The sequence below is a fragment of the Lathamus discolor genome, chromosome 9 (genome assembly GCF_037157495.1).
Source record: "Lathamus discolor isolate bLatDis1 chromosome 9, bLatDis1.hap1, whole genome shotgun sequence".
In the NCBI taxonomy this organism is placed as follows: Eukaryota; Metazoa; Chordata; class Aves; order Psittaciformes; family Psittacidae; genus Lathamus; species Lathamus discolor.
In genome coordinates, this window is record NC_088892.1 from 22,887,116 (window position 1) to 22,901,000 (window position 13,885).

Below are 13,885 nucleotides of genomic sequence, written 5' to 3' on the forward strand. Positions count from 1 at the left end.
GGGAATGACACACCGCAGAGATATTTGTCGACTCCTGACAGCTTCAGAGCACAAGTTTCAGTGTGAGTAAAAGCGAGCAAGTGGCAGACCTGAGACTCAAAGAAAAATGAGTTAAAAACAACTTCAAACTGAAACAAATCAAAGCATTTTTTGGTTCGTGCACCCCCAGCAGTACATTATCACCAGAGCAACCCACATTTCACAGTGACACCTACGGCTGCATTCCGCCTCCCATCGCAGGATTCCTCCCCGGCTGTTCAGCTAGTCACAAGTTTTCAAGGGAAGACTGAAGCACAACACCTCTTGCTGCTCTCTGGGGGCTCTGGGATGTGCATGCTCGCATGTGCAGATGCATGTGTACATGCATCCATCTCTGCTCTTCTGTTGCACCAGCCCGAGGCTTGGTCATCTTTGGGGGCTTTTTTCCCAGGAAAAAAGCTTCTGATGCCTTTTCTGCCCCAGCCTGAAATGGAGACAAAGACAAGTGCAGCTCTTGGCTGGGCATGCAGCTATCCTAATGATACTGTGACCCAGGGAGGAAACCCATCCAAGAGACATCTGCATCTTTATCATATGCCGGATGCTGCTTTTGGAATGCCAGATTAGCCTGATTTGTCTGCAAGAACAGCAGACACTCTTCATTATTAGCTCAAAGCTAAACAATATTTTTGAAGCCCTGCTTGTGGTTTGCTTTTTTCCTCTATTTTCTTCCTCTGGAATTTGGGTCTCCCTATCCAGGGCCCTCATGGCTCCAGCACATCACACGACTGCAGTCAGGCTGATGACTTGGAAGGGAAGGGCAGTGGCCGTGCTGCACGTCAGTGATGAACTTCTCTGTAGGGCTGCCCAGGAGAAAGGCACTAATGGGTGACATGAGTGTCTCTATAAAGAGAAAGGCACCAACCACACTGTCCACGCTGACTACTCACACATCCCCTGACATGAGCATCTTTAAATTATCACTCAAATAAAAACTATTGCTGACCCACAGGTTGTTAAAACAAGGAGAGCCATGCTGAGGTGGGATACCCTCAAGCTCCTCATCACTGGCTCATCCCAAATGCCACATCCTCTGGGTAGCTGCTCGCATCCTCAGCAAGCACAGAACTGAAGGAGCAGGCCCTTGTCCTCAAAGGACAGCCTCTGAGGTCCTCAGAGATCCCCAAAGCCACCGTGGTTGTCTCCATGGAGGCTACACCCCAGACGTGGCTGTGCGGAGCAACACATCACAGATGCAGATGAGCCAGCTCAGGCCTGGAACAAGGTCACTGAGCCAGAGCAAACGTGGCCAGCAACGTGGGGAAGGCTGCGAGCCCCCACAGCTCAGGAGGGGGCTGGTTCCTGGCATCACCACTAGTAGACTCCTCAGTGCAAGTCGAAGAGAGTGGTCTGTTTGCTGGGTCAGCCCCTCCATGTGCATGCTCCATCCCTCGGGCAGCCTGCCCGCGCATGTCCCATCTGGGTAGGGAAGCAAAGTAACCAACACGTTGCAGCCTGCGGCACCATTTCCACTTGATCAGCCCAGCCCCAAGACAAAGCACCACCACCACACACTGCTCGTGAGGCAAACCCATACCTGAGCCAAGGCTTGAAGACTCACACAAGGCTTCCAGTGGGTACTCCCACCGCCACCAGGCAGCCCCAGGGCAGGACTTCTTGAGGCACCACCATGGTTAATGGCTACAGCTCAGCAGAGCAAAGCTGCTGAGGAGCAACCTGACTTTGGGTGAGTTGCAGAGAACTAAATCCATTCTTCAGACTGAGGTAATGTTTAAACTGTAATTTTTAACAGCTAGTCCTGGAGGGAGGAAGGAGAAAAGGGGAAAGTGTTTATCACCGTCTTTGCATTTGTAACCAGTCTGAAGCGCTGGTATCTGCTGATGCTCATTTCTGTGATTAAGCAGCCAAGGGCCATACTTCAACTGTGGGAGGAGAAATGAAAGTTATCCTCAGGCTTATCCTCATTTTTTTGTTGCTGTTTTGGTTTTGGCTCACAACATTTTTCACTCAGGAAAGATTTAAGTGGGGACAGCTGAAAGGCAGAGAGGGCACATTCATTTCTCTGTGCTCTGACAGACCATGAAAGGAAAATTAAGAGCGATTAAACCAACAAACTTTCTTTAATAAATTAATAGCAGCATCACAAAACCCTGATGTGAATGACCCAAAGGAAGCTGGGTAAGTGACAGTGTCTGACCATCCACCAAACGCGGTCACCCGCCGGCTGGGAGCGGGCGCAGGCGCTGTAAGGCAGTCCCCCTGGCCGTGGATCTGGACAAGTGATGGACATCAGAATGGGCTGACACATTGACACTTCTGGTGCTGAGGTTTTAAAAACATTTATAAAAATTCTGTAAATTCTCTGTTCAGTTCCCGTTATTTACATCCAAATAGAGCAGGTTCCCTTTCCCCCCATACAACAGAACCGGCAAGGGTGAGACATGAAGGCTGCTATGCAAAGACAATGCCTGTGTGTGCACTTCTACCGAGTCTGAGGATGCAATGGAAAATGAGCTATTCACACACAGCCTATTGACACATGTGCTAGAAGCAACTGGAATTCAACTTATTGCTAAATGCTTTCAGAATCTGTGGTTGTCTTTTAAATATATATATATGTATATATATGTATATATATGTACACCCTCACACATACATATACACACACACATATACATGTTTGGAACAGATGTGCTATGAGTTCACCCAAGGCAAAAAAAAGAACTTAAAAAGCAATGAGATCTTTTCTGTGCTGTCTGAGACCATCAAACCTGACCCAGAGCAAAGGGCAGCCACTGAACGAACAAGCCTGTGCCTCTGGCCAGTCCTTTTCCTGCTGGTTACCAGACCTTTTTGGAGAGGCAAGTGGATTCCCGAGCATTCAAGCCCGTGGCAGCAGCAGCAGACTGGCACATGGTGCATCTCTGCTGCCTTCGGCCAGCTGTAAGTTTTGCACTCGCCTGTCTCCATGGAAGTACTATGGATTTTCCCCAGGAAGGGTTGAGGAAGAATTGAGGATTATCAACATATTAAGCTGGGAGCAGCCCAGATGTAACCTGCCAGTTGTGTTCCAGCAGTTGCCTCAGCAAGGTCGCTGCTGTACACAGCAATAGCACAAAGTTGTGCTGAAGCACTGGCAGAATATTCCACTTCTTTTACAGGTTAATTTTGGTGGGACGAACACAGCAAACATGGAGTACAAGGAGTTCACGTTGGTAAAATGCAATTTATCCATGCCTAGTGTAAGCTCTCCTGTTCCAAGGATTTTCATAGTCAGAGGCTGTCAGTGATGCTAAAGGCATCTACGTTACATGAGCACTGCAGCATTTGTGTAGTAGTTAATGGAGATACAAAAAACTTCTGGGTTGGCATTAAGCAACACTCTACACAAGGAAAATTGCATGAGAGGCATCACCCCAGAGGCACACTGCCAGAAAGACACAATGCCCTGGGAGGGTTTTCTACACAAGGTAAAATTAATTCAAATGATATGTGGTGTGAATTAAAAGCATTAAATCCCAACGCGGATGCTTTCATTAAGATGTAAGTGGTTAATATGATCTACTATAATTTACTTTGGGAATCAAATGGAATAAACCAAGTTTAGAAGTTAATCCAGAGTAATCTTCCCTGTAGACTGGCTCCAGATCTGCTTCCCTCCTGTCCCTGGGCACTGTTTGCTTGTGAACCATGTCACCAGTCACATCCTCTGCCCAGCCCCTGATGAGACAGGAGAAATGAGCAGGGACCCTCGTTCATGCCTCTCTCCCAGCATCCCGCAGGTAGGCACATCCTGCACCTCACAGCCCGACCCTGACCAGCTCCACCTGGGCAGCAGCTTCTGCTCTACACCCAAAGCAGTTTTACCACCAGCACTCCAAGACCCAGGATGCTGAAAAATAAAAGCAAATGCTAAAGAAGCTAAGGAACAAACAGACGTGAGGACCGAGGAGACAAGAGCTCTGACAAAGCCAGAGTGCTCTTCTCCAGGTCAAACAAGACCCTGATCATCCAAGCAATCTGTGCCAGCCACACTGAGCACAGCTTGCTCTATCCCAGAGCTGATGATTAGCGGTAAGACCAAAGGAGGGCTTTTTATAAATCTAAGGCCCTCCGCCTCTGAAATGCCTGAAACACGTAACTGGGGCTCGCTCTGTTTCTCATGCTGCTTCTCCAAGTGCGCAAATGATCCCAGTCAGGATGGCAAACCCACACCAGAACTTCATTCCCCACCTTCCTTAGGGGAGTTGGAGCCTCCCGGGGAACAGAAAGAAAGCAGCAAGATGGGAGGGGGTGTCAAAATCCAACAGAGGTCCCTTGCAGGGCTGGACTGCCCCAGTACGGCGGCAAGCCACTACCTGTAACAGGACAAGTCTGGCCAGTGCCTGCACAGCCCCTATGCTTCCGTATGTCTCTCTGCCAGGTTTCTGTACAGTCTTTACACGGCACAAATAGGGGTGAGGATTTAAAGTATATATTTACTGTCAACTTGAAAAAGAAAGTTCTACTGACCAAGTCTAATAGCATGTATTTGATATATAACTATTAACGTGCCATTCTGGACTCCAGCAAATGCCACCTGAGATAAATATTCAGCATTTTTGTTCATGCACTGGAAGAAGAATTCAAACATTTTGTCCATGACATATGCAAAGTAACTAAGAGCTCTGATCTAGTATTAACAGTAAATATAGAACCTTAAACTTCACTGCATATATACTAATATATATGGTCTTAAGTACTGGACTGGAAAGACAACTTTTTCTTTAAAAAAAAAGAAAAGCTTTGTTCAGAATGCAATATTTACATGGTCCTTTGACCAACACTTACATTTTATACAATATACTTTGGCTACGGATAGCCCGCAGCAAAAGGCTGTGTGAACACCTTTACACACAGCTCACTCTTTCACTTATAACATTACAGCTGTTTATGGAGAGCTCTGAAGTCCCTGGTTGCATTTCAAGGCCCTCCTCAGCATCATCTAGTACCATGCTATTGAGTTCGTTGCCATTTCGATAACTAGTTAAAGTCAGATCTTTGCCATATAAAGCTGTTGAAGCCACATTCAGACACTGATTCTGCCGCAGGGCTGACTTTTTACTGGTCTTGTATAGGCAGCGGATGTAATTGGAAAAAGCCCTGCGGTACGTCTTGTTGAAGAGTGTGTATACGAGGGGATTGACCCCAGAGCACACATACCCCACCCAAACAAACACATCAAGGAGTTCACTCAGCAGGTCTCTGTCGCAGGCTTCCTTGCAAAGGACAGACATGACATTAGTGATGAAAAACGGGCACCACATGATAAGGAACAAAAAGAAGACGATGCCCAGGACCTTGGAGGCTCTTCGCTCGTTGTTGATGGACTGCATAGTTCCTTTCCGAAAGAGCACTGCCTCCTTACTTACAGGAGAGTTCAAGTGAGATGCCCCCTCGTGATTGTGAAGCATTGAAATGTTCTCTGCGTTGTTTTCCTTCTTGAGGCAGTTTACGCTGCTCCTCCTCTGCTTGGGCACCTCTCCACACATGAACACCGTTGCCTGTCTCTGCAGCACCTGGACAGTCAGGCAGTACGTGATCACCATGATGATGAGAGGGATGAAGAACGCCATGAAGGATCCAATGAGGACAAAGTTCTCATCATTGAGGACACAGGTCCCATTTACGAACACCCTGGAGTCATCCTGCAAACCAATGACTGGAATGGGCATAGATATCCCTAGAAGAAAGAGACCAAAACAGGAGACTGTTACCTGCATGGATGGGGCCCCAAGGCGGCAGCAGAAATGATGTGGGTCCTGCATGCATTTAGCCCACTGCCTCAACCTGTCCAAAAGAGAAGCTACTACTCCCACATGGAAGTGAAAACCTCGTGTACCAATTCCTGGGAATGCAGTTCCAGGACATGAACACCCTCCACTGGGATCAACTGCAGCTTTGCTGTGCTTCCACAGCTGGCACAGCGAATGCAGCATCTCTCTTTTATCAAGCCCTTTTCCAGCATGAATTGCAGTCATTACCCTGCTCTGTTCCAGCTGGCCACTCCACGCATGCCAGACTGGGGTGGTTTTGAAATCATTGACATAGGGTGGATAACATCAAATTTTAAAGAGAAAAAATCCCAAAATGCAGAAGAACCCCAACTATTGAGATTTAGGAGCAAGTTTCCTAAAAAAATGAAAATAAACCTGATAGAAAAATGGCCACTTCTGCCAGGGCATCACGGACACATGGAAGAAAAACTCCTGGCTTCCTGGGTCCTTATGCACTGATGATCTAGGCGCAAGCAGGCAGTGGTCCCTGCAAGCTCTGCCTGCCCAGGCATTTCATCCACGAGCAGTGTGAAACTGAGAGGTACCACAGACACAGCTTGAATTCTTAGAAGCAATTACATAGCTGAAGGAAAAGGCTGCAGCGCACATCTGGCTGATTCCTATCCCTCTATCTTGGATACAGGGCCAAGAACTGGGATGGGCAAAGGGAGAGTAGAAGGGGTGTAATTAAAACGATTACAGAGTGATGTGATGGTCTGAAATCAGAGCCCCAGTGATAAACCCTCTGGCTGAAAAGGAAGGAAACTTTAAATGACTCGATTACAACCACAACTACAGCACAGCTTCCAGCTGCTCCTAAGCACTAAACAGTCCAATAAGGCCTGGGAATCACTGCACTTGCCAAGGCAGTTTCCCTTGTATCCTGGTGGCACAGCACTTCTTACAGTCATGGACTTCATCACAGACAAATGAGATTAAGAACATGTTGGATCCCTTTTCCTCTCCAGCATCACCCGGCACAGCTTGTTTGTCCAGGATTTCAGGATATCAGGAGTCCTGGAGGGAGGGTCTCTGACTGTGTGTCTGTGCTATTTGGCACATGGGCAGAGCAGACAGCATGTCAAGCCCAGAGTATGACTGCCCAGGACTGCACATAGCTGCCTGCACCCACGGCTAGCCAGTGACTTGTCCCTCACAGAGTGAAGGAATGAAGGAATGAAAGCATTTTGAATACCTCTAATTCAGATGCATTTACTTACTGTCCTCCAACACTCTTTTCCTCTAAGGAATTCATATCTGTACTCCTGTCCTATTCTACCTTGTGAAAGTCATCATCAATTTACTCTGGGGACAGAAAGAAGAGATGCCAGAGTACTGGATCTCACTCTGCCCTGGCTCAGTCCCAGACAATGACAGACCTGAGACCTTCCCAACAAATCCGTCTAGACCCAGCCAAATCCAGCAAAAGCAACAACATATTTTGGGATACCACAACCTATGCGTACTGGTGAACATGGAAAAGACACGGTGGGCCAGGTCTAGTGATACCGTAGTGGGTTTATCTAGCCCTGTCTCATGTCTTTGGTGGGTACCAGAAGTTTAGGGCCATGGTACAGGATGGGGCAGTCGTCAGCATTACAGCTTAGACAACTGCACAGCAAGAAGCTGTGTCCACACCTCGTTTGTAAAACAACCTTTGAGAGAGCTGTCTTCTGTGGATCCTTGGTTTCCGTGCTCAGCAGCATTCGGCTCCACAGCGTGTTTGCTATGTGAGCAAAGTATTTCTCGTTCATCTCATATTTGCTGTCTGATAATTTCCTTTGACTCCCCTCACTTCCTCTACTGTGAGGAACAGTGAATAAGCGCTCTCCGGTCTCCCTGTCCACCTTCTCAGCGATTTTACAGACCTTCATCATCCCTGCTGTCTGACATCTCTTTTGGAGCTGAGGGATGCTGCTCTATTTACTCGCCCTCCTCATGCCAAACTCATTCTGTGCCTTTGATGCTCTTTCTCTATTTCTTTCCAAATTCCTCTCTGTCCTTGTAAAGAAGCAAACAGACCTGCACATCCCAGCAGTCAGAGCAGCAAAAGGTCCTTTGTGCTGCCCTTCCTACGCTCTGACCACCCGGCTGTCCACGAGCATCCACCCCACAGGCACACCTGCGGGGCTGGCCATGTCCTTCCTTAGCTTCTTCACCCAAACAATGACCAATGCGGAGGCCACTGTTGCATCTGGATGGCTTTTTCTGGGGGGTTGCTGTCAACAGCACAGGTCCTGTATCTAATCCTGTGGGACTCTGCACTGCTAACTAGAAAGAGGCACACATTAAAGGGATTAACCAGGGCGTTCTTCCATTCCGGCTAAGTGTTTTCCAGGATTCTGAGGAAACACATCTGCAATTGCTCATTACCATAAAATTACAATTTGCCAGTAATCTAGTGAAGGAATGTCTTCTGAAAAATAATGATTCTAAATGCCGTCTGTGGTCATAGGATGTGTTTCTTAGCTCAAGTGATAATTCCAGGATTTTCCCTCTGAGTGCTAATGCTTATCAGCTTTACCTTGGCAAGGCAGTTGCCTCCTTTCTGATACATTAACCCCTATTACCTTGTCTGTGCCAAATCCCTGTGACAGCAACAACCTTCATCCCATCAAGCCATTGACTTTTTATCGTTAAAGACATCTTTGTAATGCCTTGGCTCCATCAAACCCCAGGCATTTGGGAAGTGGCGGGAGGTGGACAGAGCAGTCTTCTTGCAAAGAAATCTGAATTAGGCCGATGGCATTACACTGGGATTGTATTTCCATGGACTGTTTTATGCTTTAGAGCCATCTATAACATATATCCTTTGACATAAAACTCCAAAATGAATAAAGGTTCGTTCATGAAGTAGTCATTATTGGATTTAGTATTATTGCTTTAGCCAAGGGCAAAGAGATGAGGTTTCAGGGTATCTTCATGGTCACACACATAAAGTACATTAGCGAAGAATAACCTAGTTCTGGGATATGATGAATACACAAACCAAGAGCACTGCCAGCAGCCTACAATTCTGCATGAGCATGACATACCTCAGCACTGATGGCAGGTAGCTGCTGTAATGGAAAAGTGACCTCTACCTCTCTCATAATAAAGTGGGATTTCAAACTGAGAAAACACAGAAGAGAGAGAGCACCAGGTCTTTGCTCCTTCCTCCAGCCCAGAAAAATCCCATCATTAACAGCAGTAGGAAGAAAGATGCCCTTGGAGGAGCTGCCAACACACAGTCAGTGAGCTGCTAGCTCACCTACAGCACTGCTCAATGGGGAGCATTGCTCTCATCTCAAATGCTTTCTTCTGCCTCACACTTCTCCTCTGCAACTCATTCTTTGTGATTTATCACTCACCCCCTCCACAATCCAGCCCTGGAGGGAGCTACGTCTGTTACACAACTTGGGCAATGGGGACTAACTCTACACCACCCCGGCAGTGAGAAGTGAAGTGTGGAAGGCCCCAGACACCCCACAGGGACTTCATGAGGGATTACTGCAACACTGCTACTGCCACCGTCCTCAACGTACAAATACCTGCTGCAGACACAGCTCGCGCCCTGCCTGTGGTGTCAGCCGGGTTGCCTTGACCAGTACATGCTGTGCTCATCATGGTGCTCGGACACAGGTAAGCATGAATGGCTGCCTTACTTGTGTTCAGCTCTTTGAATGAGTATGGAGAAGGCATTCAACTCCACTTGAGCCAAGCAACCCACTGTACTAACAGTGCGGTTGTCACTGTTCAAAACAGAACTCAGGTACTGAGCTGAGGTGTTCAGCCTCAGAGGTGTCTTCCAGTTGTGTCAAATGGCCCTTTCAAACCAAGGGGGCAGGGAATTCCCACAGAGGTGGGTTTGCTCCAAACACTTGCAAGACAAAAGCTTTGTGAACTGATTGCACATCACTCTCTGCTCTTCAGAGCAAACCTGATCACCTTGGTTGATGCTTCAGCAGTGCCCAGGGGAACTGGCTTTGCCCCAGGAAGAAGAGACAAGCAGCCACCACTAGCCAGAAAGACATGGACCAGGTCCCTGCTAGACTCAACACTGGGAGCTCTGTGCACCCTTCTGCCAGGCAGCAGCTTGGGCAGAACATCCCTTTTCAGCACAGCAGTTCACAAGGGAGAAGATGAATACGAATTCTTCTCTTCTCCCCTCCTTTAGCTTCTGTCTGACAGAGCAGCAGGAAGCAAGTCAGAGAGAGATATCCTTCCAGATTACAAATCCAATTACAGCTGTTATCCTATCTGCTCCTTGTCAGCTTTAAAGATGTTCTTAAGCCAGCAGAATGGTTCGCCAAATGGGGCTGAGATGATGCTGCGGACACAGAGAAACAGATGCTCTTCACAGACTCTCAATTAATAAAACAAAACCCAAATGACTGCAAATACAGCTTTGTAAAACATTCACTTGCTTGCTCCAGAGAAAAAGCTGGCTAAAAAGTCCAAATTGTCATTTACAGAGTTTAGATTGGATGAAAACCAGTAATGTTTTTGTGTTTAATCTCTTGTTTTCTTCTGTGAAAGCCCATAGACGGCTAGGAATTACTGGAAAGATGGAGCTTTTCATGATTATTTCCACTGCAAAAGGAAGCAATTTCTGTTCTTTCTCACAACATTCTTATAAAAGAGGTTATTTTATTTCCTCCAGCGACACACACCTTGCTAAAAAACAGAGGTCTGCGTATGGATTTATTCTGCCTTTCCACGTGTGGGATTCTCAGGGCTGAGCACAAGAGGGACCATATTTTGCTGCAGGTACATGAGCTTGGGAATGCCAAGACCACCTCTCCTAGTCTCTGGATTCAAAGCCTGCTGTGGTCCTTGGCAAAGGCTCTGCTGATGGAGGTGGGCTTTGGACCCCACTACAATCCTCCCTGCCCCACACACAATTTGCAGAGAATAAAAAGCAGAAAGAGCTGCGTGCCAAAGAAGCCGATGGCTGCCACAGGAGCTGCAAACCCAAGAACACTGCTGTCCATGCTAAACGCTGTGTTTACATCCAGATCTTTAACCTCAGATTTACTATTATACAAAATAGATGTGGGTTTGAGACATTCACCTGAAAGTTAGCAGCTGCTGTAACTACACATTAGCATAAGGCCTGAGAGAGGAAATAGGAACTGACTCCCCTGATCCTCTCTGAAAAGGGAAAACGAACCCAAACCTGCTTGGTTTGTCAGCAGAGGCATCTCACAGAGTGCCTGCAGGTTTCTCTGATGATAACAAACAAACAGCAAGAAGTAAACCCCAGCAGACAGTGGCCTCCTTACTGCGAAAGCAGCAGAGCTCTTCAGGGGCAGACTGAAGAACGTGAGCATTTGAAGTGCTCAACCCCCCCAAATTCCATTTATTCCCCGTATGCCAGCAGCCCAATTGCAGTGATTTCATGTGCTAATACAACAACCATGCACCTTCAGGGCTGGATTAGGTCTATTTTTATCTAACAGTTCTAATAAAACAACAGTGCCAGCCTTGTATTGGTTTAAAGTCAGACATAAAAGGGAGCTGAACTTTGAAGGATCTCCCTGCCCCGCAATGAGCACAACTGCAAACAGATAAATGCAATTACTGGCTGTGCCTGCACGAGTGGCTGACCTTTACTTAAACCTTGCGAGAGCACTGAGCAGGCTGAGCCCAGATGGGAAATCAGCAAATGCCAGTAAAAGACAGAAGAAATAAATGATTCCCCCCCCTGCCCTTGCATTTTGCTAAATCACTTCTGCTTTGCTCAGCTGGGTGTTTCCAGCAGCACATCTCAACGAAGGCGATGGGGCTCCTGCTCACAGTGCACCTGCTGCCAGGGCTGGGCTTCCCCAAGCCTGTGCTGATGATGCTCAGTACCAGTGACCTCAAACAGGAGATACCGGCATCTCGCTTGCCCCTGGGACCAGATGGGACGGTCCATTTGTCTTGGGTGAAAACCCTCCACAGTTATCACCATCTGCTGCTGTCCCAGACAGAATCCTTCACTGGCGCTTGGTGACAAAACCAAACTGATCCAGCTGCTTTGCCTGAAATCCCAAGGTGGCTCCCTTGCTACAAGCTCAGCTTGTTGTTGACTGCTGTGATCTTCCTCACCCTGATAACTCTTGCCGATGGGCTAGAGAGAACCATCATAGCATGACAGAACCAGCTGGGTTGGGAAAGCCCTTTCAGCTCCTCCAGTCCAACCGTTCCCAGCCCTGCCAAGGCCACCCCTGCCCCATGGCACTGAGGCCTCATCCCCACGGTGTGTGAGCACTTGCAGGGCCGGTGCCTGCAGCCCTGCCCTGGGCAGCCTGTTCCAATGCTGAGCACCCTCTGGGGAAGAAGATGCCCCTCTTAGGGACATGACTAAACCCACAGCCTGAGGGAGGCTACGTGAGTTAACTCCATCCCCCTTCATCTCCGTGCACCAGCTGCTCTTAGCCTACAAGAAGGCTACAATTCCTTTTAATATCAGTGGTGTCACCCCAAGCATGTTCCTCAAACTGAGTGTCCTTTCCCACTAGGATCATCCTAAGTGAGATAGGGGAAGGCTTAACTGATACCTGGAGGCTCTTTAAGGACATCATTAGAACAGCTTGTAGGCATGGGGCTGCTCAGCCTATGTGAGAGAGGAACAGCAGCAGACCCCTGTTAGACATAAGGTCACTTGATCTGCGATGAGCATTTACTGATCCTTGCAACACATGTCTTTCAGACTTCTATAAATAGATCTCCTCAATAAAACAATGTAGTATGAAAGTTCAATGGGGATGTAAAATTCCTCTTTAAAGTTTAATATCTACCTTAAATCAAAATGATAATGTTATTAGAGGGCCAGGGAGAGGATGAAAAGAAAAAACTCCCATTTTAGCACAGCACATATCATCATATTACCAGAGCCCAACAGAGCAATTCCTTTGTCTGGTTACTTGTTCTGTTTTCAAACAAAAAAAGGGACATGTGGGCTCTGCTTTAACTTCACCAGAAGTTAAAGGACGGCCCTGACTCAGTCGCTTATCAAGTGAATGGAACTGACACTGTTACTAAGGATGTAAAGCTGTGAGCTGGGGAATTGGCAGCATGTGTCACTCCTGCACTCCCTAGTAAATTACCAAATCTTGGACTTTCTGGGAAGCAGAGGAAAACCCCTTTTGTACCAGCAGGCTGCAGTGCAGGTCACCAGAGATTCAGGGTTCAAGTGCTTGTATTCCCATCGGAAGCAACATGAGCGCACCCTTCCGCATCACCCACATCCCTTCTGTCACATTTCCAAAGTGGTAATTCTCGTACATTGCTATCACCCGGTTAACACCTTCTCCTGTGTTACACAGTGTGCATTAGAGTTTGACCAGCTCCTCATCACTCCTGCTGGGAGCTGCACAGGGATCTCCTCGCTTGGCCGGGGTGCCCCCAAGCCACCTTCCTCACAGAGGGATGCAGGCAGTGCGGTGGGATGGTCAGCTCCACACAGCGCTCATGAACATCCCTGCACTCGAAGCTGTGCGAAATCTGAAGTCTCGAAACAACACCAATTTCTGCCAGCTCACATCCAACCTTGATTTTCATTTTCAGTCGCGCTGTATTGCCAGCCTCAGTACAGCGCTGTCTATCACAAATCTCTTGGTCACAAGCCCAGCACTTCAGAGCACCCACTTTAACTGAATACAGGAAAACCTTGCTCAGGCCACAGTTGCTAAGCACAGGACAACTGGCAGTGATGGACCTGAATATGGAACAGAGAGGACTTTGGAAAAACCCATTCATAAAGTAATTGTCAACAGACGGGAGGGCTCTGTTATGTTCCCCTGCTTAAAAACCTAATCATAGGTTTAGGCTTGTGCAACCTGCCAAATTTATAGCTCAGTGAGCAAAGAACCTCTATTATATATTTTGCTGTCAGCATTAACATTCCAGGAAAAGAGAACGCAAAAGCAACTAAATTAAGATAAATTACATGCTTTTTACTTCCTTTTTAAAATTCTGCTGCAGGAACCGAATTCAGAATTCTTTACATGGGGTGCATTGAAAAGTTTCTTCATTCTAACTGAAGTAGGCTTTAGGAAATGCAAACTGAGCAGCCTGCGCTTCAGTTTTGCTCTGAATCTGAT

General features: G+C 47.4%; 1 protein-coding gene across 2 annotated transcripts in view; it reads right to left on the reverse strand.

The window, feature by feature from the left end:
• Nucleotides 1-4,559: 4,559 nt before the first annotated feature.
• Nucleotides 4,560-13,885, reverse strand: part of HTR2C (5-hydroxytryptamine receptor 2C) — a 142,371-nt gene continuing 133,045 nt past the window's right edge. For both annotated transcript variants that reach the window (XM_065689415.1, XM_065689414.1), the window contains one exon: nt 4,560-5,722. In XM_065689415.1, coding sequence (XP_065545487.1) covers nt 4,890-5,722 — 833 coding nt within the window. In that variant the 3' untranslated portion in view covers nt 4,560-4,889. The remainder of the gene's footprint in view (nt 5,723-13,885) is intronic.